Source organism: Antedon bifida, chromosome 5, assembly GCF_963402885.1.
Source record: "Antedon bifida chromosome 5, ecAntBifi1.1, whole genome shotgun sequence".
NCBI lineage: Eukaryota > Metazoa > Echinodermata > Crinoidea > Comatulida > Antedonidae > Antedon > Antedon bifida.
Genome location: NC_136230.1, coordinates 28848991 through 28865387, shown reverse-complemented (window position 1 = coordinate 28865387; position 16397 = coordinate 28848991). Strand labels below are relative to the sequence as shown.

The window sequence follows — 16397 nt, the reverse complement described above, 5'->3', positions numbered from 1 at the left end:
TGGACAGGTGTGGATGGACTACTTACAACTCCCGTTCCCCTAAACTATCAAACTACTGAAGTTTGACAAAAAAGTGTGATGTGCCCATACAGTATGGTAGTGTTATGATACATTTTTTGGTCACATAAAGTTTGATAGTGTAAAGACAGAGCTTAAGGGTTTGCACGAGTCACCAACAAACAATGCTAAATTGAAAGCACTGGGGCTTTATTCAAAGAGACTTCTACCACTAGGAGACCTAGGACAACAGTGACCTTTGAACCTATGTGGATTGTACCGATATGGTTTTTACGCGCAGCTTTACCACTTGACTCAACTCTATAAATTGGTTAAAAAAATGCGACAAATGCCATATGCGAGTGGTGCATTATACTAACGAAAGCGACAGGCCAGTTTGACACGAAGACACAGTGTGAACGCTATTTTAGTAAGCTTTATGTTTAAACTTAGCAAACCACTAGCCTAAAGGTCACCAAAGTGCCCTTTGATAGAGCATAAGTGCGAATGACCATAGAATGTGATCGAATTTAATCACTTGAGTTAGTTTAACCGGATTCATTTTCAAAATAATGAGCCGCAATACTCACACAATGATAGCAATATGTATGTACAGTACAGTATGTATATGATGATGAACAAACAAAATGTCTAAAAACAAAAACATAAGAAAGGTAAACATCGGTTCCAAACCCAAGAATCTTATTTACAATCTCAAAAAGCATTTCAACATGGGATTTAAAAACAGTAAAACAATTACAGTCATTTTATGTTACAAATTCACTAAAAACCAAATACACAGTATATTTGAAATACATTTTACAATACAAACCAGCATTAAGATTACCTAATGGCTATAAAATATTAAAAAGAAAATGTTTTAAACAATTCAGGCACGATAAAATTAATTTGCATGATACAAATAACAATATGAATCATGATTTAATATTAAATCAAAGATAACAATAAATAGTGATTATTTTATTCAATGTATTAAATACAAATGATGACTTAATCAATATAAGTACAGTGATTAATATTAATTAATATAATTAACAATGAAATAAATTTCAATTCAATAAATGAAAGTTAAAGAACATTTTTTTTAAAGTTTGTATGAATACATTTAATACAAGTATTTAATTGGGCTGATCCAGGGTGTGTGCTTACTCCCTCCTTTTTATGAAATTATGGAACTAACTTTTGATATCTTTTATTGATTATTAATATTATTTGTTAGCGCTCCCTGTAAAATAAATTCTGGACCCACCCCTGCATTACGCACATTTACATTTTTCACTTGTATGTTTCAACTCATAAACATTAAACAGTTACAAATTAAAATAGTAACATTCTGTGCATAGCTGATATCATGTTGTTAAAAATTCAATTTATCCATTGCATTACAAAAAACACCCCTTTCTTCCCAAAAAAGATACACAATTAATTAACATATTCTTAATTTATTACAGTAAAAAATGTTTTAAAAACCTGATATTCCCCAAATTGATTTACTGACATTGGTAATAAATAATTTAGGAACACTATCTGTACATTATTTGAAACATAACTGTTGCAAAATCCATCGGAAATACATCAAAGGGAAAAAGTTTTAGAATATTATACAATAGTTTTACAATTGTGTAGACATTTAGCTGCAATATATATCATACAGGTATATATATTAAAAAGATGAAAGACAAGAATATTTTTTTATTTTATTTCATTCATAATTAAAACATTTACAAGATTTTCAAGCTGATTTATGCTGGAACTCACTGAATGAAAGATTTAAAAATGTAGAAATAATTCTTGCCTAATTTAAAAAAGTTTCCAAAATATTAATTCTAGAGAAACAACTGATTGAATTTGCAACTGCAATGACAGCTCCTTCATCCATTTGCAATCCATTACAGATTCGCAACTGTACTCTTAGGCCCATGACTTTTATCCATTTGCAATTTATCATCAAGTACTGCAACTCGTCAACTGTACTCTTGAAACTTCAATGCAGCCCATGACTTGATAAATTTGTATTTTTGAATGCAAACAAATAATCCGGTACTTTTATCCATTTGCAACTCACCAAAGAGTTGCAACATTATTCTTCAATGCAACCAACATGGCTTGATTACTTTGAACCAATGTCCAGTACATCCTCCATGTTGCAACTCATCACACCAAGGAGCTGCAGCTGAGCTTTCATGGTCAGTAATCTTAAGCACAGTAAGGCTACTGGTGGCATTCAGGCTGCAACACTCTTTAAGCCCTGGCCTCCACTCCAAAATACAAGGCTACAAATTGTATATTAGCATGCATCTTTATGCAACCCAATTCACTTGGGATGCAATTGCAACCCATCATAGCACTACAGCCAATACTGCTAAAATAGAGATTTCTACCAAGGTTTTCCGATGGTTTATCTATCTATCGCCGTCTATTTCGGCTTTTCCGAGATATCTAAAAAAAAAACAACAAAACATAAAATTGAGTTAACTCAGATATTCAAACAACCAATTTTAAAGCTAAAAAATCTTCCATTTATTGTATAAATGTCAAGTAGACATACATTAAGAGTCACCCCTGCTTTATTTGGTGATTTTCTGTTCTGTTTGGCCGCAGCCTCTGCTGCTGCCGCCGCAGCCTTTGGAGTTGGCTTAATCTTCCTGCTTGAACGTCCACTTCCCTCACTATCAGTCTGTGGGCTCGACGTCCCATTTGTTAACTTTGCTGGTGCTCTGCGCACATTCCTGCTAAAAAATAAAATGGTTGTTTTTTACAATACAGTTCAGAATACATTGAAAATAAAACAATACTCTATGAGAATTGGGCAATCTACTTACAGACTGGTCTTGACTGGTGTAGCCTTTTTAACTGGAGATGATGTAATCTTTTTAACTGGAGATGATGTAATCTTTTTAACTGGAGATGATGTAACCTTTTTAACTGGAGATGATGTAGCCTTTTTAACTGATGACTTTTTCACCGGACTCGATGGTTTCGACTTCTTCATCGGTGAAGACTTTGCTGTAAGTTTCTTTACTGGAGATAGCTTGGACTTTTTAACTGAAGAGGGTTTTTTCACTGGGGTTGATATCTTAGACCTCTTTACTGGTGTTGATTTTTGCGGTGACATTGGCAACTTTCTTTTGACTGGAGATACCTTTGTTCGAGTTATTCTCTTAACTGGTGCAGAGTTTACTCGTGTTGAGGGCCTCTTAGGCGACTGTTTGTCAGACGAATCCGAAGTCGAGGGCCTCTTAGATGACTGTTTGTCAGACGAATCTAAAGTAGTCACAGTCGATGAAGAACCATTTTTAGCTTGTCGTTGGCTCTTTGCAGGGCTGGAAACATCTTGACGAGATCTCTTTGGTGACTTGGTGGCAAGGAGCCTTTTAGTTGGTGACTTTCTTGACAAATTCAAAGCCTTTTTTATTGGAGAGATAGTGGTATTTTTCTTTGCACTGCTTATTTGTGTGATTTTTTTACTGGATGAAGTGGAGAGTTTTGATTTCTTAGCTGGTGATGCATCGCTTGATGAGAGTAATTCTGAGCTTTCTTGTGATAGTGAAGAGGAAATTGATGACTGTGACGTTTTTGTGAAAAACCTGAAAAGAATATTAATCCTTGTGATTACCCTTTTTAAAATAAATCCTTAAGCTTTTTCTAAACTATCAAACTTTATGTGACAAAAAAATGTGATGTGCCCATATATGGACATGATGATGTCATATCACTACCATATTTGGGCACATCACATTTTTTTTCCAGAAATGTTGATAGTGTAGAGCTTAAGTTTGTTTGTATGTAGAGGTTTATAAGGCAGTCACTGCAATAACAACAAATATTTGGGCATATCACTACCATATTTGGGAACACTTTTTTTTGTCAAACTAGTTTGATAGTGTAGACAGAGCTTTAGTGAAGTAAAATATATAAATTTATTGATATTTGATGATAATAATATTGATAATTTCATTGATAATAAAAATGCATATGTAAAAAAAAAATATCTTTGTTATATTTATTCTTATAAATACTTTTATACTTCTATACATACCTTTTAATACTTTGCGATTCTGGTACAGATTTCGTTTTCCCTCTGCCTTTTGAAGTACTGGGAGATTTCACATTAGCCGGTGATTTTGGTGGACGACCTCTTGGTTTCTTGACCTCGCTCTCGCTACTACTTTGAGACGACAAGTCCCTAATAACCATTCCTTTGTTGTCAATATGCAACTTAGACGGTGAATCAGTTTGACCAGAATCGTCCGTTTTCTTAGAAGATTTCAACCGTGCGCTTGATTTTTTCGGTGCAATACCATTAACCTTAATACGCTTGTTTATTGTTTTTGCGGGAGAATCTTCCGCGGTTCGTTTCCTCCCAACTTTGACGGGACTTGACGTCGACGAAGATGACTCGACCTGAGATGAATGAGACTCCCTCAACGGTCTCTTATTATTATTACTGGTAGATGTTTCCACTTTACTTTTTCTGCCTCGTTTTTTAGAGGTTGGCGCTTCTTCTTGCGCTTTCTCGTTTGTTTTACTAGGTGTGTTTTCATCAGATTTCTCTGACTTCCTTCTGGTTGACCTTCCTTCTTTTGTAGATTCCTCATTCTTGGGTGGAGATTCTACTTGTTTCCCTGTTGCATTCTTTGGCTGAAACAACAATTTCACATTTCATTCACATTTATTTGAAACAGTCCATAACAAAAATAACAAGCATACATTTACAATAAGTTAAATGGTAACAATACATGTATCTCAGTTCCATTAACACCAAAATGACCATTTATTCCTTTCAAAATTAACACATTGCTTTTAATTTTCTTATATTTGGTGAAATTAAAACAGAGTGAAAATTAAGATAAGTGAAAAGGGCCAAAAATTGGTAATTAAAAAATAAAATGTTTGGCAAACCATATAAAAAATTATAGTAATCTTAAACATATCACGAACAACAGTAATAACATACAAAAACGACGGCAAAACAAAAGCACACACAACAGGACAAAAAACAAAGAAAAAAAAACAAAAAAAAAACAAAGCACACAAAATAAGTAAATAAACCGTTTAACACCTACTTTCAGATAAAAAACTCTAGGTTTAATACTAAGCTGTGCTATTCTATGCTAACCTCACTCTACTTACTTTGGTATCACTAACGTTAAACTCGTGCTGCATGGCTTTAGGCAGAAAGCTCTCAGAATTGTTGAGTGGTTTCTTTGGCTTTGCAAACAGCTTAGAAGGTAATGCGGTTGGTGTGGGGTATTCCTTAAGGTCAAAACTGGCACTTCTGGACATCAGTAGGCCATGTGCTAAATCACACACTGCATATAATTTCTGGGGGAAAAAAAAAAAGAGAAATTTGTATGACAATGAGAAAGTATAAATAACGTAATATGAATACATTAGTTAGTGTTACATTAGTGTTAACAGACATTCATTATGTGTATACTATACATTCATTATGTGTATACTATACATTCATTATGTGTATACTATATATTAATTATTTGTATACTATAAATTAATTGGTGTATATATTACACACAAATAAATTCGTCATTTGATTGGATGATTGTGGGTCACATGCCTCGTTGAAATATAACCTTTCATCATTCACCTCATGCTATTATTTGTACCATTGCACTCTTAAACATTCATTAGTGTTACTATACATTTAATATATATATTTAATACCTACCCTGTTTGCAGATTTTTCATCAGGATTCTGTCCATCTTTCATTGTTTTAATAGTTTCAATCAGCTTCTTAAGAAAACTAAAATTCTCACTCTTTGCAAGCAATGGTTCCAGCATAAAAAGTAAACATCTAAAATAAAAATAAATTATACTATTAACACCAATCGAAGCTAGAATGCATTTCAAACAAATTTTTGCAACTTCTCGGCTATTTTAATTTATGTACAGCACATTGAGAGCTTGCACTATATTAAGCTCTGTCTACACTATCAAACTTTATGCGACAAAAAATGTGATGTGACCATATATGGACACGATTATGTCATATCACTACATATTTTAGCATATCACTACCATAGTTTGATAGTGTAGACAAAGCTTAAGAATGAACAATTATTATTACACAAAGCAGCTGGTTCAATTAAGTACTCACTCTTTAATATCTCTCATTGCTTCTAAGTCCTTTAGGGTAACAAAGTCTGGGTCATGGGCCAGGAGATGAATAGTGTACGGAATCACATATTCTGGTAATAGACTCATCATTTGAGCTGTCAATAAAAAATAGACATATGTCAATCAAATACACCAATATTTTTATGATGACATAATCAATTAAATTTACTCAATATTGTTAGAAAAGGTTTTTAAATAAATCTCCTTAAAAATCAAAAATAGACATAATAATTTCAATCAAATACACCAATAATTTTTAGAATCACATAATTAAATCTACTTAATAATGCTAGAAAAGGTGGTTAAAAAAAAAAAAAATCGTTACCATTATTTCTAACATGTTGGCGTACGCATTCCCTCCTTGTCTGTATGTTGCGCACAATGAACTGTTTGGCTTGTGTCCGGTTTTCCTTTACAGGATCTTTGGCGCACAGTGAGAAAATGCTCATATAGCTAAGCGGTAGCTTAAGCGTAGCCAGATGCTTGTTAAGCTTCTTAGCAAAACGAGTGCGAACGTGGTAACATTCATCCTAAAGTGAAGAAACATGTCAAATTACTATCTATAATTCTTTACGTTAAACCATTCATGAATACGTACGTGTGCGACATTTCAACTTGTTTTCAACAAATCTTTATCTGGCAATTACTAGATGTTAGTGGTTGCTTTGCTAGTTGTAGAGCAGCACCCCCTATTCGTAACCTTAGTCTGCGATTTTCCGAAGTTCTTTGGCTTTCAGGTCAAACGCAGGACCCAATTTTATTTTTATATAGATTAGAAATAAAAACAAATATACATCCATCTTCATTCAAAATTTGTTAATTACAGAGCAAGTCTGGTTGAAATTTAACTATAGGCCTACATGACAATCGCATGGATTTTTAAATTATTCAGTACTCACATTAATAAGCAAGGCCACTAGCTGGAATTGGTCTTGTGTCATCAGTTCCGCAAAGCAGGGTTCTTGGGCTAACTTTAGCATTGCACAGCCAGCAGCAAGTCGTAGCCTAGCCATGTCAGCTCTCCTAGAAGAAAAAAAAGGTACAGTGATTTAAAAAAAAAAGAATGTTATTTAAAAGGTTTTATTGTTTATTTTATGACAGTTTGGAGACAAATCTCATGGAGAAGCCTGATAGCTGTTAAAGCTAGTGACTAAAAAAGTGGCCTCCCCATTAAATAATGACAAACATATACAAAAGATGCTCTACACTACGTCTTAAGCTCTGTATACACTATCAAACTAGTGTGATGTGCCTAAATATGGCAGTGATATGCTTAAATATGGTAGTGATATGACATCATCATGTCCATATATGAGCACATCACATTTTTTTGTCACATAAAGTTTGATAGTGTAGACAAAGCTTTATTATAAGTCTTTGGGAGTGGAGAGAAGAGCTTACTGAATCTTTTGCCTTTCCATAAGATCACCATCGTTTTTAACCATTGTTGCTAGCAATCTGATAGTTGACGAGCCGGAACCTCCTGCATTTGTTTTTAGACCTTCAAGCCAGTGTACCAGTAGTTTTATTGCATGTATCTATAGAGAAATTTAACATAGTTGCTATTAGAACATAACCCTTATATTGTGAGAACACTGTACTATTGCTACTTAGTTAGGTAGTTAGCACACTAGCAATATACCAGTGTACAACTTGTTATTGCAGGCTATATCTATGTTAAGCTCCGTCTACACTATCAAATTTTATGTGACAAAAAATGTATGTACACGATGATATCATTATCATATTTGGGCATATCAGTATAATATTTGGGCATATCAGTATCATATTTGGGCATATCAGTATCATATTTGGGCATATCAGTATCATATTTGGGCATATCAGTATCATATTTGGGCATATCAGTACCATATTTGGGCATATCAGTATCATATATGGGAATATCACTACCATAAATGGGCACACCACACTTTTTTTTGTCACATAAAGTTTGATAGTATAGACAGAGCGAATTAAGTCTAATGGGTATATATACAGTTCAATATAGTATGATGAATCGTTTATCTTACCTTAGCTTGTGTCTCCAAACACACTTGATCATCTGGGCACCATATACCCTTGCTGTGTGTACCCTCGGTGCTATCTAACATCAGTAAGCCTTTCACTACATACACTGCCACTACATTCTTCATTGGACTGCTGAAATGCTCAGGGGTACATTTGGCTATTAAGCCTAACGTTGTCAGCGTCGTCAAGATATCATCATTGTCAAGGCTTACTTTCTCTTTCATATCCTGTATTTAGAAATAAGTAAAGCTCTGTCTACACTATCAAATTTTATGTGCCCATATATGGATATGATGATGTAATATCACTACCATATTTGGGCACATTACACTCTTTTTGTTAAACTAGTTTTATAGTGTAGACAGAGCTTGAGAAAACACAACATTTATATTTTGCAGGCTCAGAGGCGAGTGAAACTGGGTTAAAGTTTATAATTTATTTAAAGCAAAATGTATTATGAGTGGAAGTCCAGATCAACACAACGGTAATCTACAAAGATTCATGATACAGAAATTGACAAAAAATTACTATAAAAAAACTATTACTTTCTCCTAGTAGTTTCATGCAATACAGTAGAACTCCTATTAGGGGGACACCTTTGGGAGACAGCAAAGTGTCTCCTTAATAGTGTGTCCCTGAAAAGGAATGACGCAAAGAAGGGGTTATTGTATTCCCACAATGTCTTACTTACTTCAAATAAAACTTTAAAAGCTCCAATTTTGTCTGCAAGTATTTTGTTGAGGCACAGTACGGCCCTTTTGGCCTCAGCTGGAGTGCCCTCTCTTGCTCTAGTCTGAAGTACTGGTATCAATTTTCTAACGGAAAAAATTAGCGTTTAAATTATTTGAAATTATGGAGGTAACTGGTCATAAAGTGAATTAACAGAATAATTAATAACAAAATTTGAAAAACGTACTGTGCTGAATTCGGAAAAGACGCTTCCAAGTCGTCACCAGTGTTGATAAGAACCTGTAGTGCCGCGCTGGACACCATATCATCAACGCTGTCGAGCAACTCGATCAAAATATTATATGTTTCTTCAGATTTGAATGTGGCTGGGAATATCACAGAAAGAGTCTGAAGAAAAAAGGATACAATGGTTATTAAAGCGCAACTAGAACGTATTGACACAAAGTGCTGTATTGCGTAATCACAAGTGGGAACCGTTGACGCAACAGTGCTGCAAACATCGCAGGTTTGATTTCACGCAGTACGTTGCGTCGCTAGTGGGAACCAAGCTTTAGCCTGTACTTCTATAAATTATATAATTATTTGATGTGTTTTTAATAATGAGAAAAATAAAAATAATCAAACCACTAACTTGTAAAAGCTGTAGGCCTCTTACAAGAGCGCCCTCTTCTGCCTCGCCACTGATTTCATCTCCCTGGCCAGATGCCTCTTTCGCTACATATTCGATGAGGGATTTCACGGCCTCACTGTCTATTGTAAATGGCGCGCTACGCTCAAGCAACTTCTGAACTGTTTCAAACATGGCCGAAGGGTTGGCAGGGTCACCAAATTTCTTCATGATTTCTTTCTGCAAACAACAATATGAAACTTATTGCTCAAATGACCAATTTCAATGTATAGTCGTAATGTAATTGATTCTTTAATTAATTTGGATTAGACCCTCTACGACACACATAAGTCACAGTACAGCGGCACACAAGGAAACAATCTCAATTTTGGATGATACTTTCCAGTATGATTGTAATTGTTTGCAACTACTGTAGTGTAGCTTTGCGTCAGGGTGTTGAGTAAGAGGTCATGGGTTCAAGTTCCACCCAATAATAATAAAATTAAATCATGCGTACCACTGCCTGTTGCGCCCTCTTACAGGTAACACTTGGACTGACAATAATCTGCAAGAATTTCCGAATTCTCTGATCGGTGTCCAGAACTTCACGTAACCGTTTTAAATGTTCTTGCGCTTTAGTTGGGTCCGGTAAACACTCTGAAAAAATAAACATTGCTAGAAGGTAAAAATTGGAAGGTAGTCACACATGTGACAATGTTTTAAATGTACAGCCTTTAGACTATGGTTTTATAGGTTGGCGTAATGTTTTTTTTACACTATAGAAACAAAGAAGATTTACTCAAATATTTTTAATTATTAATTTATTACAAACCATAGAGATACTATTAGACTACTAGAGGGTTAACTCAATCACTGTTTAAAAAGCATTAAACTATCGAGAGGGACCATCAAATTTGGCTACATCTCATTGGTCCAATCAAATTTGATTTTCATATACAAACTAATATTTTTCAACACATACAGTGTATGGTGGTTTTTCATTTCAATATTGCCTAGTTGACTCTCTAGCACTTTAATAGTATCTCTATGTTACAAACACAAATTAGCTACGTACTACTTATAACAATGAGTTTTGTAAACATCTTTTTAGCTCTGATCTCGTCCGATTCTTGTTCGTAGAGTTCCAACAGCCCTTGTAAATGAGTGCGTACCATGAATTGATTTTTCAATAATTCGTTAATAGCTCTCACAGAATGCTGATCAACCGTAGCGTAAAGTTCAAACATGCGTTTCATCCTTTCTTTGTTTTCCAGAGTGTACGGGGCAAGTGATACCGTGAATATTCTTTCGACCAGCAACCTAAAAAAACATGTTTAAATGGATGTCACTAGACCAATGACACTATATAAACTGGCTAGAGGGCGGACTACAATGCATTATGAATTAACTTATTTACAGAAACAATTTTATTCTGTAATTGCCAAGCTACTCGCTGTTGGTGTATTTAATAATAAAAAAAAATCTCTTATAAAACATCAATCAGTACATACTTATCATCCATATTAGTCTGATAGTACATGTGCAATATTTTATCCTTAATCCAAGCCAACTTGACCTTGTCAGCATTAGTAGATTCCGTACTGTAATACCATTTCTTGTAGACGTGGCTTAGGCCCAGAATAGAATCTTTACGTATCGACCACTATAAGTAAAATAAAAATGTAGTTTTAAAGTAAATTCTTGTTCAAGCTATGTTGTTCTAAAGCTCTGTCTACACTATTAGACTTTATATGACAAAAAAGTGTGATGTGCCCAAATATGGTAGTGATATGACATCATCATATCCATATATGGGCACATCACATTTTTTTTGTCACATAAAGTTTGATAGTGTAGACTGAGATTTAGACTGGGCTTATATACAGAGTAAATTAAGAAAAGAAAATTATTTTATTCAATATAAATATTGTTTACCTTTTTATCAAGTGTTCTTTCCCTAACAACGTTAAAGAGGTCATCGGTCACGTTAGTCATGTCCTTCTTGGCGGCTGTAATTATACTAACGACCACGGCTTGACGCACCGACTCTTCAGCATCGTGAGCACGCTCACTTAATTTTTCTGTTACGAAAACAGGACAACAGGTTAATTAAAAACTGATTAATGAATAAACATCAACAAACATACACAATACAGTGGGGTCAGGATCAAACTCTAAATGAAATGGAGATGAGCAAATAAGCTTTATTTTCGACTTTACCCCAGTAAGTAAGTCATATCATTGTAGTGTCAAAATTAATCAATTTGTACTTACCGGTTAAATCTTGAACAAGATACGGATGATACAATATAAACTGACTAGCAAAGCGAACGCATTGAAGTCTAACGTTTATGTTGATGTCTCCAAATCTACAAAATAAGATATAGTCAGAATTATAGTCCATTATTGATCATGGGCTTCTCTCGTCCAGTGCCAATTAGCCAATTGGTCTGAGGAAGATATTAGATCTAGGGGCTGATTTCAAACGCCTGATGTGGCCCCAGCTTTAAATTATAGTTGTGCTACAAATTGCACTCCTCAATACATTCAGGGGTGCTGTAGGTGTGTTTTATTTTAGTGTGCAGAAGTAACAAATTTAAGCGTGTTGTAAATCACACTCAAGAGCATTTTAGGAGTGTGTTAAAAGACAAGGCCTGCATATTCTCAGATGGTCATCCATCCAAGCTCTAACCGGGCCCAATGTTGCTCAACTGCGGTGATTTGAAAAGAACTGGTGTTTTAACGTGGTAAGGTCGTAATATGATTACTACTTAAAAAGGAAATCTTACAACATTTTTAAATATTTCATTTATTTTATTACTTACCTTCCTAGAAAGCAGTTCCACAGTGGTTTGTGTTGAGTAGCTAGATCAGAATCCTTATCAGAGAACATTTTGCCAAGAAGTTTAGTAACGCTCAATCTCTCTCGTTCATCATTGCTCTGTAACAAGAGTTCAAAGGTCATTCAGTTCAGTGTAATAAAAGCTACTGATCATAACTGGGCCCTCTGGGAGACCAGTCTTTGTTTGAAGAGGTCACCCAGTATAAATGAATAATACAAAACAAACAAAACATAGTTCACTAATTTCAAGCAAACATACTTACTTTTAGCTTAAGTTCTAACTGAGGTAGAACAGACAGAAGTATATTACTTGACACCTGGTTTAGCTGGTAGATGAGTTCGTACATGTACGGACCAAGTTCAGTTTTATCTTTCTTGCCAAGAATTAGTATACTATTGAATAACTATGATAAAAAAAAAGATACAATATATAATTACTGCAGGGAAAAGTTAAATTAATAATTTAATGTAATTTAACTCTTCCCTGATTACTGTTAGTTTTTCAATGCGGTCACAATGACAAATAGGAGAGTGGCCAATCGGTATAGAGAGTGGAACTGTAATCCATAACCATGGATTTGCAGCTCACTCCTGGTTCTGGTCATAGAACAAGTCTTCAAACTTTATGACAAATATGATGTGCCCATATATGGACATGATGTCATATCACAACCATATTTAAGCATATCACTACCATATTTGGTCACACTTTTTTTGTCAAACTAGTTTGAGAGTGTAGACAGAGCTTAAGTATTAGTCTACTTACTACTTGGATGGATGGTTCAATACTGGAAGCGGTCCTTTTAATCAGGTCCCTGGCCAGAATGAAAGCGCTTGGGTTTTCAATTTTCTTCGAGTCTAGCAAATTGACCAAGATTCGCTCCAATAACTCGGAGGCTACTGCATCATTTTCGCTTATCAGAGGACACATGATATCAAGCATAAATGTACGGACCTTTGAGGCGTGGTTGTCACTGAAAATAATTTTGAAAGACGGAAATTAAATGGATAAAAAAGAGGACGTGAGGTTGCTTGAACCTGGTCCTTTTTAATAGTAAGCTTACACTACTCTACTGTACCATTAAAATACTGAAAGATTCAATTCAATTTTATTATCCCCAACTGGGAAATTTAATTCAACGCTAATTATTCATATACTAGAAACAGTTTTTAACAAATTCTAAAGCCTTGACTACACTATCAAACTTTACGCGACAAAAAATGTGATGTGCCCATATATGGACATGATGATGTAATATCAGTACCATATTTGGGCATATCACTACCATATTTGGGTACATCACACATTTTTTTTTTCAAACTACTGTAGTTGATAGTGTAGACAGAGCTTAACAGTAGATCTTACCTTATTATTGTAAAAAACACATTAAACAATTCTACAAATATTTCGTTAGAATCTGGCAGTTCCATGCATATGTTGTACGATTTAACCATTGCGACGTTCTCTAAAAGATAGAAATTGCGCTTCCACGACGAACTTTCAACGTTTTCGAGACCCCAAAACTGCTTCGTAATGAAGCGAAAGATACACTGAAAAGAAAGATTTTATAAATTTTATATTCTAAATTTTAATAAATCATTCAAAAATAGCATTTTATTTCCTTCCTTATAAAAATACAACAATGATTAAAAATTAATTACAATAAAATATTTTCCAAATTCGAAGGTTGTAATATTTCCTAATTTAAGGATTGTCATTGACAAATAAAAGACCTTACAAATAATTGTATGCTCCCCACACCCTAGAAATTCTACATACATTTTAAATAATTACACCTACAGTATATTGATTTGAGTATTACTGTGAGACCTTTTGGTAAGGTGCCCCTCCAAATATTTATATTATTATTCCTTGTACAAACCAAATCCTACAAATGGAAGAGGAAAAGAGGCCAGCCTAAGAACAGCTGACGAAGGAAACTACAGGTGGACACAAAAAACAAATTCTTCCTGGAGTAATTTGGAGACAACAGCATGGATGGGAAGGCACTTGGCCTATATAATTCCTTGTGAAAAACCTACAAAGGGTATAGGAGGCCAGCCTAGGAACAGCTGGTAACGCGGCTGACACCAAAAAGACTGTACCATAAAATGTTACCTTCAAAGTTTCCATGGTTTTGTACGGTGCTTCTGGTGCAAATATTCTGAAAATGTCAGCTAGACAACATGCCACAAGAAGTCGCACATCTTTACTAGGGTGTTTAAAGAACATGTCATTCACCAGATGAAGTGCTAGGGGTTCGTACTGATCCGTCTCCTCCTCCTGCTCCATATCTTGAAATGCCCTTGCAAGGGCCTAGAAGACAAAACAACAATATTGATTTCTTTTTATCAACAATAACAGTTAGTTTTCTATCAATGAATCAGCAAATCTGCATTATATTACTAAATAAACAACATTATTAATTTACCTTTAATCGTCTCATAAGTTCATCCTTGGAGAGGTCAGAGGTTAATTCCTTTACTCCTGATGGATAGACAATGCGTGCCGTTGATCTATGACCCTTTGTGCGAGTCATGATCCCTAAAATATAATAATTTTTACAAAATAAATTAGTATTTCCAGATTGCTATAATACTAAACTAAATATGGTAGTGATATGACATCATCATGTCTATATACAGTATGTGCACATCACATTTTATTGTCACATAAAGTTTAATGGTGTAGACAGAGCTTAACACAGGATCACGATAAATATTTGTAATGTAACTTTTTTTTCAGCTATTACTTTTGTAACGAGCTGGAAACTATACAGAAGTATTTCAAGCGATGGTTACTGAGAAAAAAATCTACAACTCAGAAAACTATTTACAGTATTTGAAACAGTTTATTTCATATTTTATTTATAACAGATAAACGTTCATTTCATTCAATAAGTTATTTAGGTAACACAAAAAAAGAAATAATCTACTAAATAACAGTAACACTCACGATAAAAATTAATATTATAAACTATTTAAATTTTGTTTCTAATATTTTGAAATAGGCCTACCACAAAAAACCATTAATTTAATCACATAATTTTATGTTAATGCAATGTTATTCTTTATTTTATTATATTAGTTATTACTGTGTAGGTTCATTCTATTGGTGGTATATGGCCTTGTCTAAGCATAAATTCTATAGATAATTTGCATGCATAATAGTAATAATAACAGACAATGAAAACTTTAAAGTAAACAACAAGAAGAACATTTGTTTCATTTAATTTTAATATTAGGCCCCTATTTTATTTTTAAATTTTCTATTTAGGCTATATTTAAACTTTAAACATACAGTATCACACAGACTAGGTATATGATTACACAGTTAGCATTAAAAATGTTTTTTACACCTCCCACATCTAGGCCCTCGTAGTCTTCTCGATCCGCATTGCAATCTTAATGCCGCTACCGGGCGCCAAGCCTTCCAAACTGCCTCGGCCGGTGGGTCTACCAACAAGTCATCTGACGCCATCTCACTACGGCGGTACGCCGATAAAACAGTCAATCCTCTTGATTTCTCCAAGTCATTTAAAGTTATTATAGTAATTTTACACCTGTATTAAATAGGACTAATTTTACAAAAATGTTATCAGAACATTACAAAGACTTACTTGTATGTATTCAGTTCACGAAACAAATACGGCTTTTAACACAATTAACGACGGTTAAATTTTCAGTTTATTCCGACGTCGAAGAGAAAATGGCGCCAATGTTATTTTGTTGTAATAACCGTCAAGCCTACCTACTCATTGGCTCATGATCAGCTCTAACTCTTTTATTATTATGACCGATATCATCGTTTTAAACATTGCACATTAACAAGTAACACTAATAATAACATTCAAATAGTATATTCTAAGAGTAAATTGTTAAAATCACAAAAACAGTTGTTTCAATCAATTGTCTCGATAAAAAACCTTAAAATTATCCGAAATTAATTAGCCAATCACATTAGTTGTACTACCACCCTACGGCTTTATTTTGCAAAGGGAAGCGTTTAGTAATAATTATAGAGGGCGATATAACATTTTGTATGGTTATCATAAAACCAAAATTATCATCAT

The 16397-nt window shown here is 34.2% G+C and overlaps 1 protein-coding gene across 2 annotated transcripts; it reads right to left on the bottom strand.

Annotated features, from left to right (window-relative positions):
- Window positions 1-678: 678 nt before the first annotated feature.
- LOC144843032 (sister chromatid cohesion protein PDS5 homolog A-B-like) lies at window positions 679-16380 on the bottom strand. Of its 2 annotated transcripts, none has more exons than XM_078699679.1 (26): window positions 15945-16380; window positions 14757-14869; window positions 14444-14641; window positions 13691-13875; window positions 13091-13298; window positions 12588-12728; window positions 12308-12423; window positions 11757-11851; window positions 11418-11563; window positions 10994-11145; window positions 10558-10802; window positions 10000-10139; window positions 9507-9722; window positions 9102-9262; window positions 8877-9000; window positions 8188-8412; window positions 7559-7695; window positions 7057-7180; window positions 6483-6687; window positions 6138-6252; window positions 5708-5834; window positions 5152-5343; window positions 4058-4659; window positions 2841-3605; window positions 2567-2750; window positions 679-2457 (listed from the first exon to the last, which is right to left on the bottom strand). In XM_078699679.1, the coding sequence occupies exons 2-26, from the start codon at window positions 14862-14864 to the stop codon at window positions 2425-2427; spliced, it is 4944 nt and encodes a 1647-aa protein (XP_078555805.1). In that variant the 5' UTR covers window positions 14865-14869; window positions 15945-16380; the 3' UTR covers window positions 679-2424. The 2 variants fall into 2 exon arrangements, with proteins under 2 accessions (XP_078555805.1, XP_078555806.1); XM_078699680.1 differs by having other exon boundaries at window positions 2567-2747.
- Between the last annotated feature and the right edge of the window lie 17 nt (window positions 16381-16397).

Bases quoted from the DNA above. Each gene is read 5' to 3' on its own strand.
- LOC144843032 (XM_078699679.1), bottom strand. From the start codon at position 14,864: ATGACTCGCACAAAGGGTCATAGATCAACGGCACGCATTGTCTATCCA. The intron at 13,299-13,690 runs GTAAGATCTACT...AATTATTTTCAG, and splicing joins GTGTTTTTTACAATAATAAG to TGACAACCACGCCTCAAAGG. The intron at 5,835-6,137 runs GTGAGTACTTAA...TTTTTATTTTAG, and splicing joins GCAATGAGAGATATTAAAGA to ATGTTTACTTTTTATGCTGG.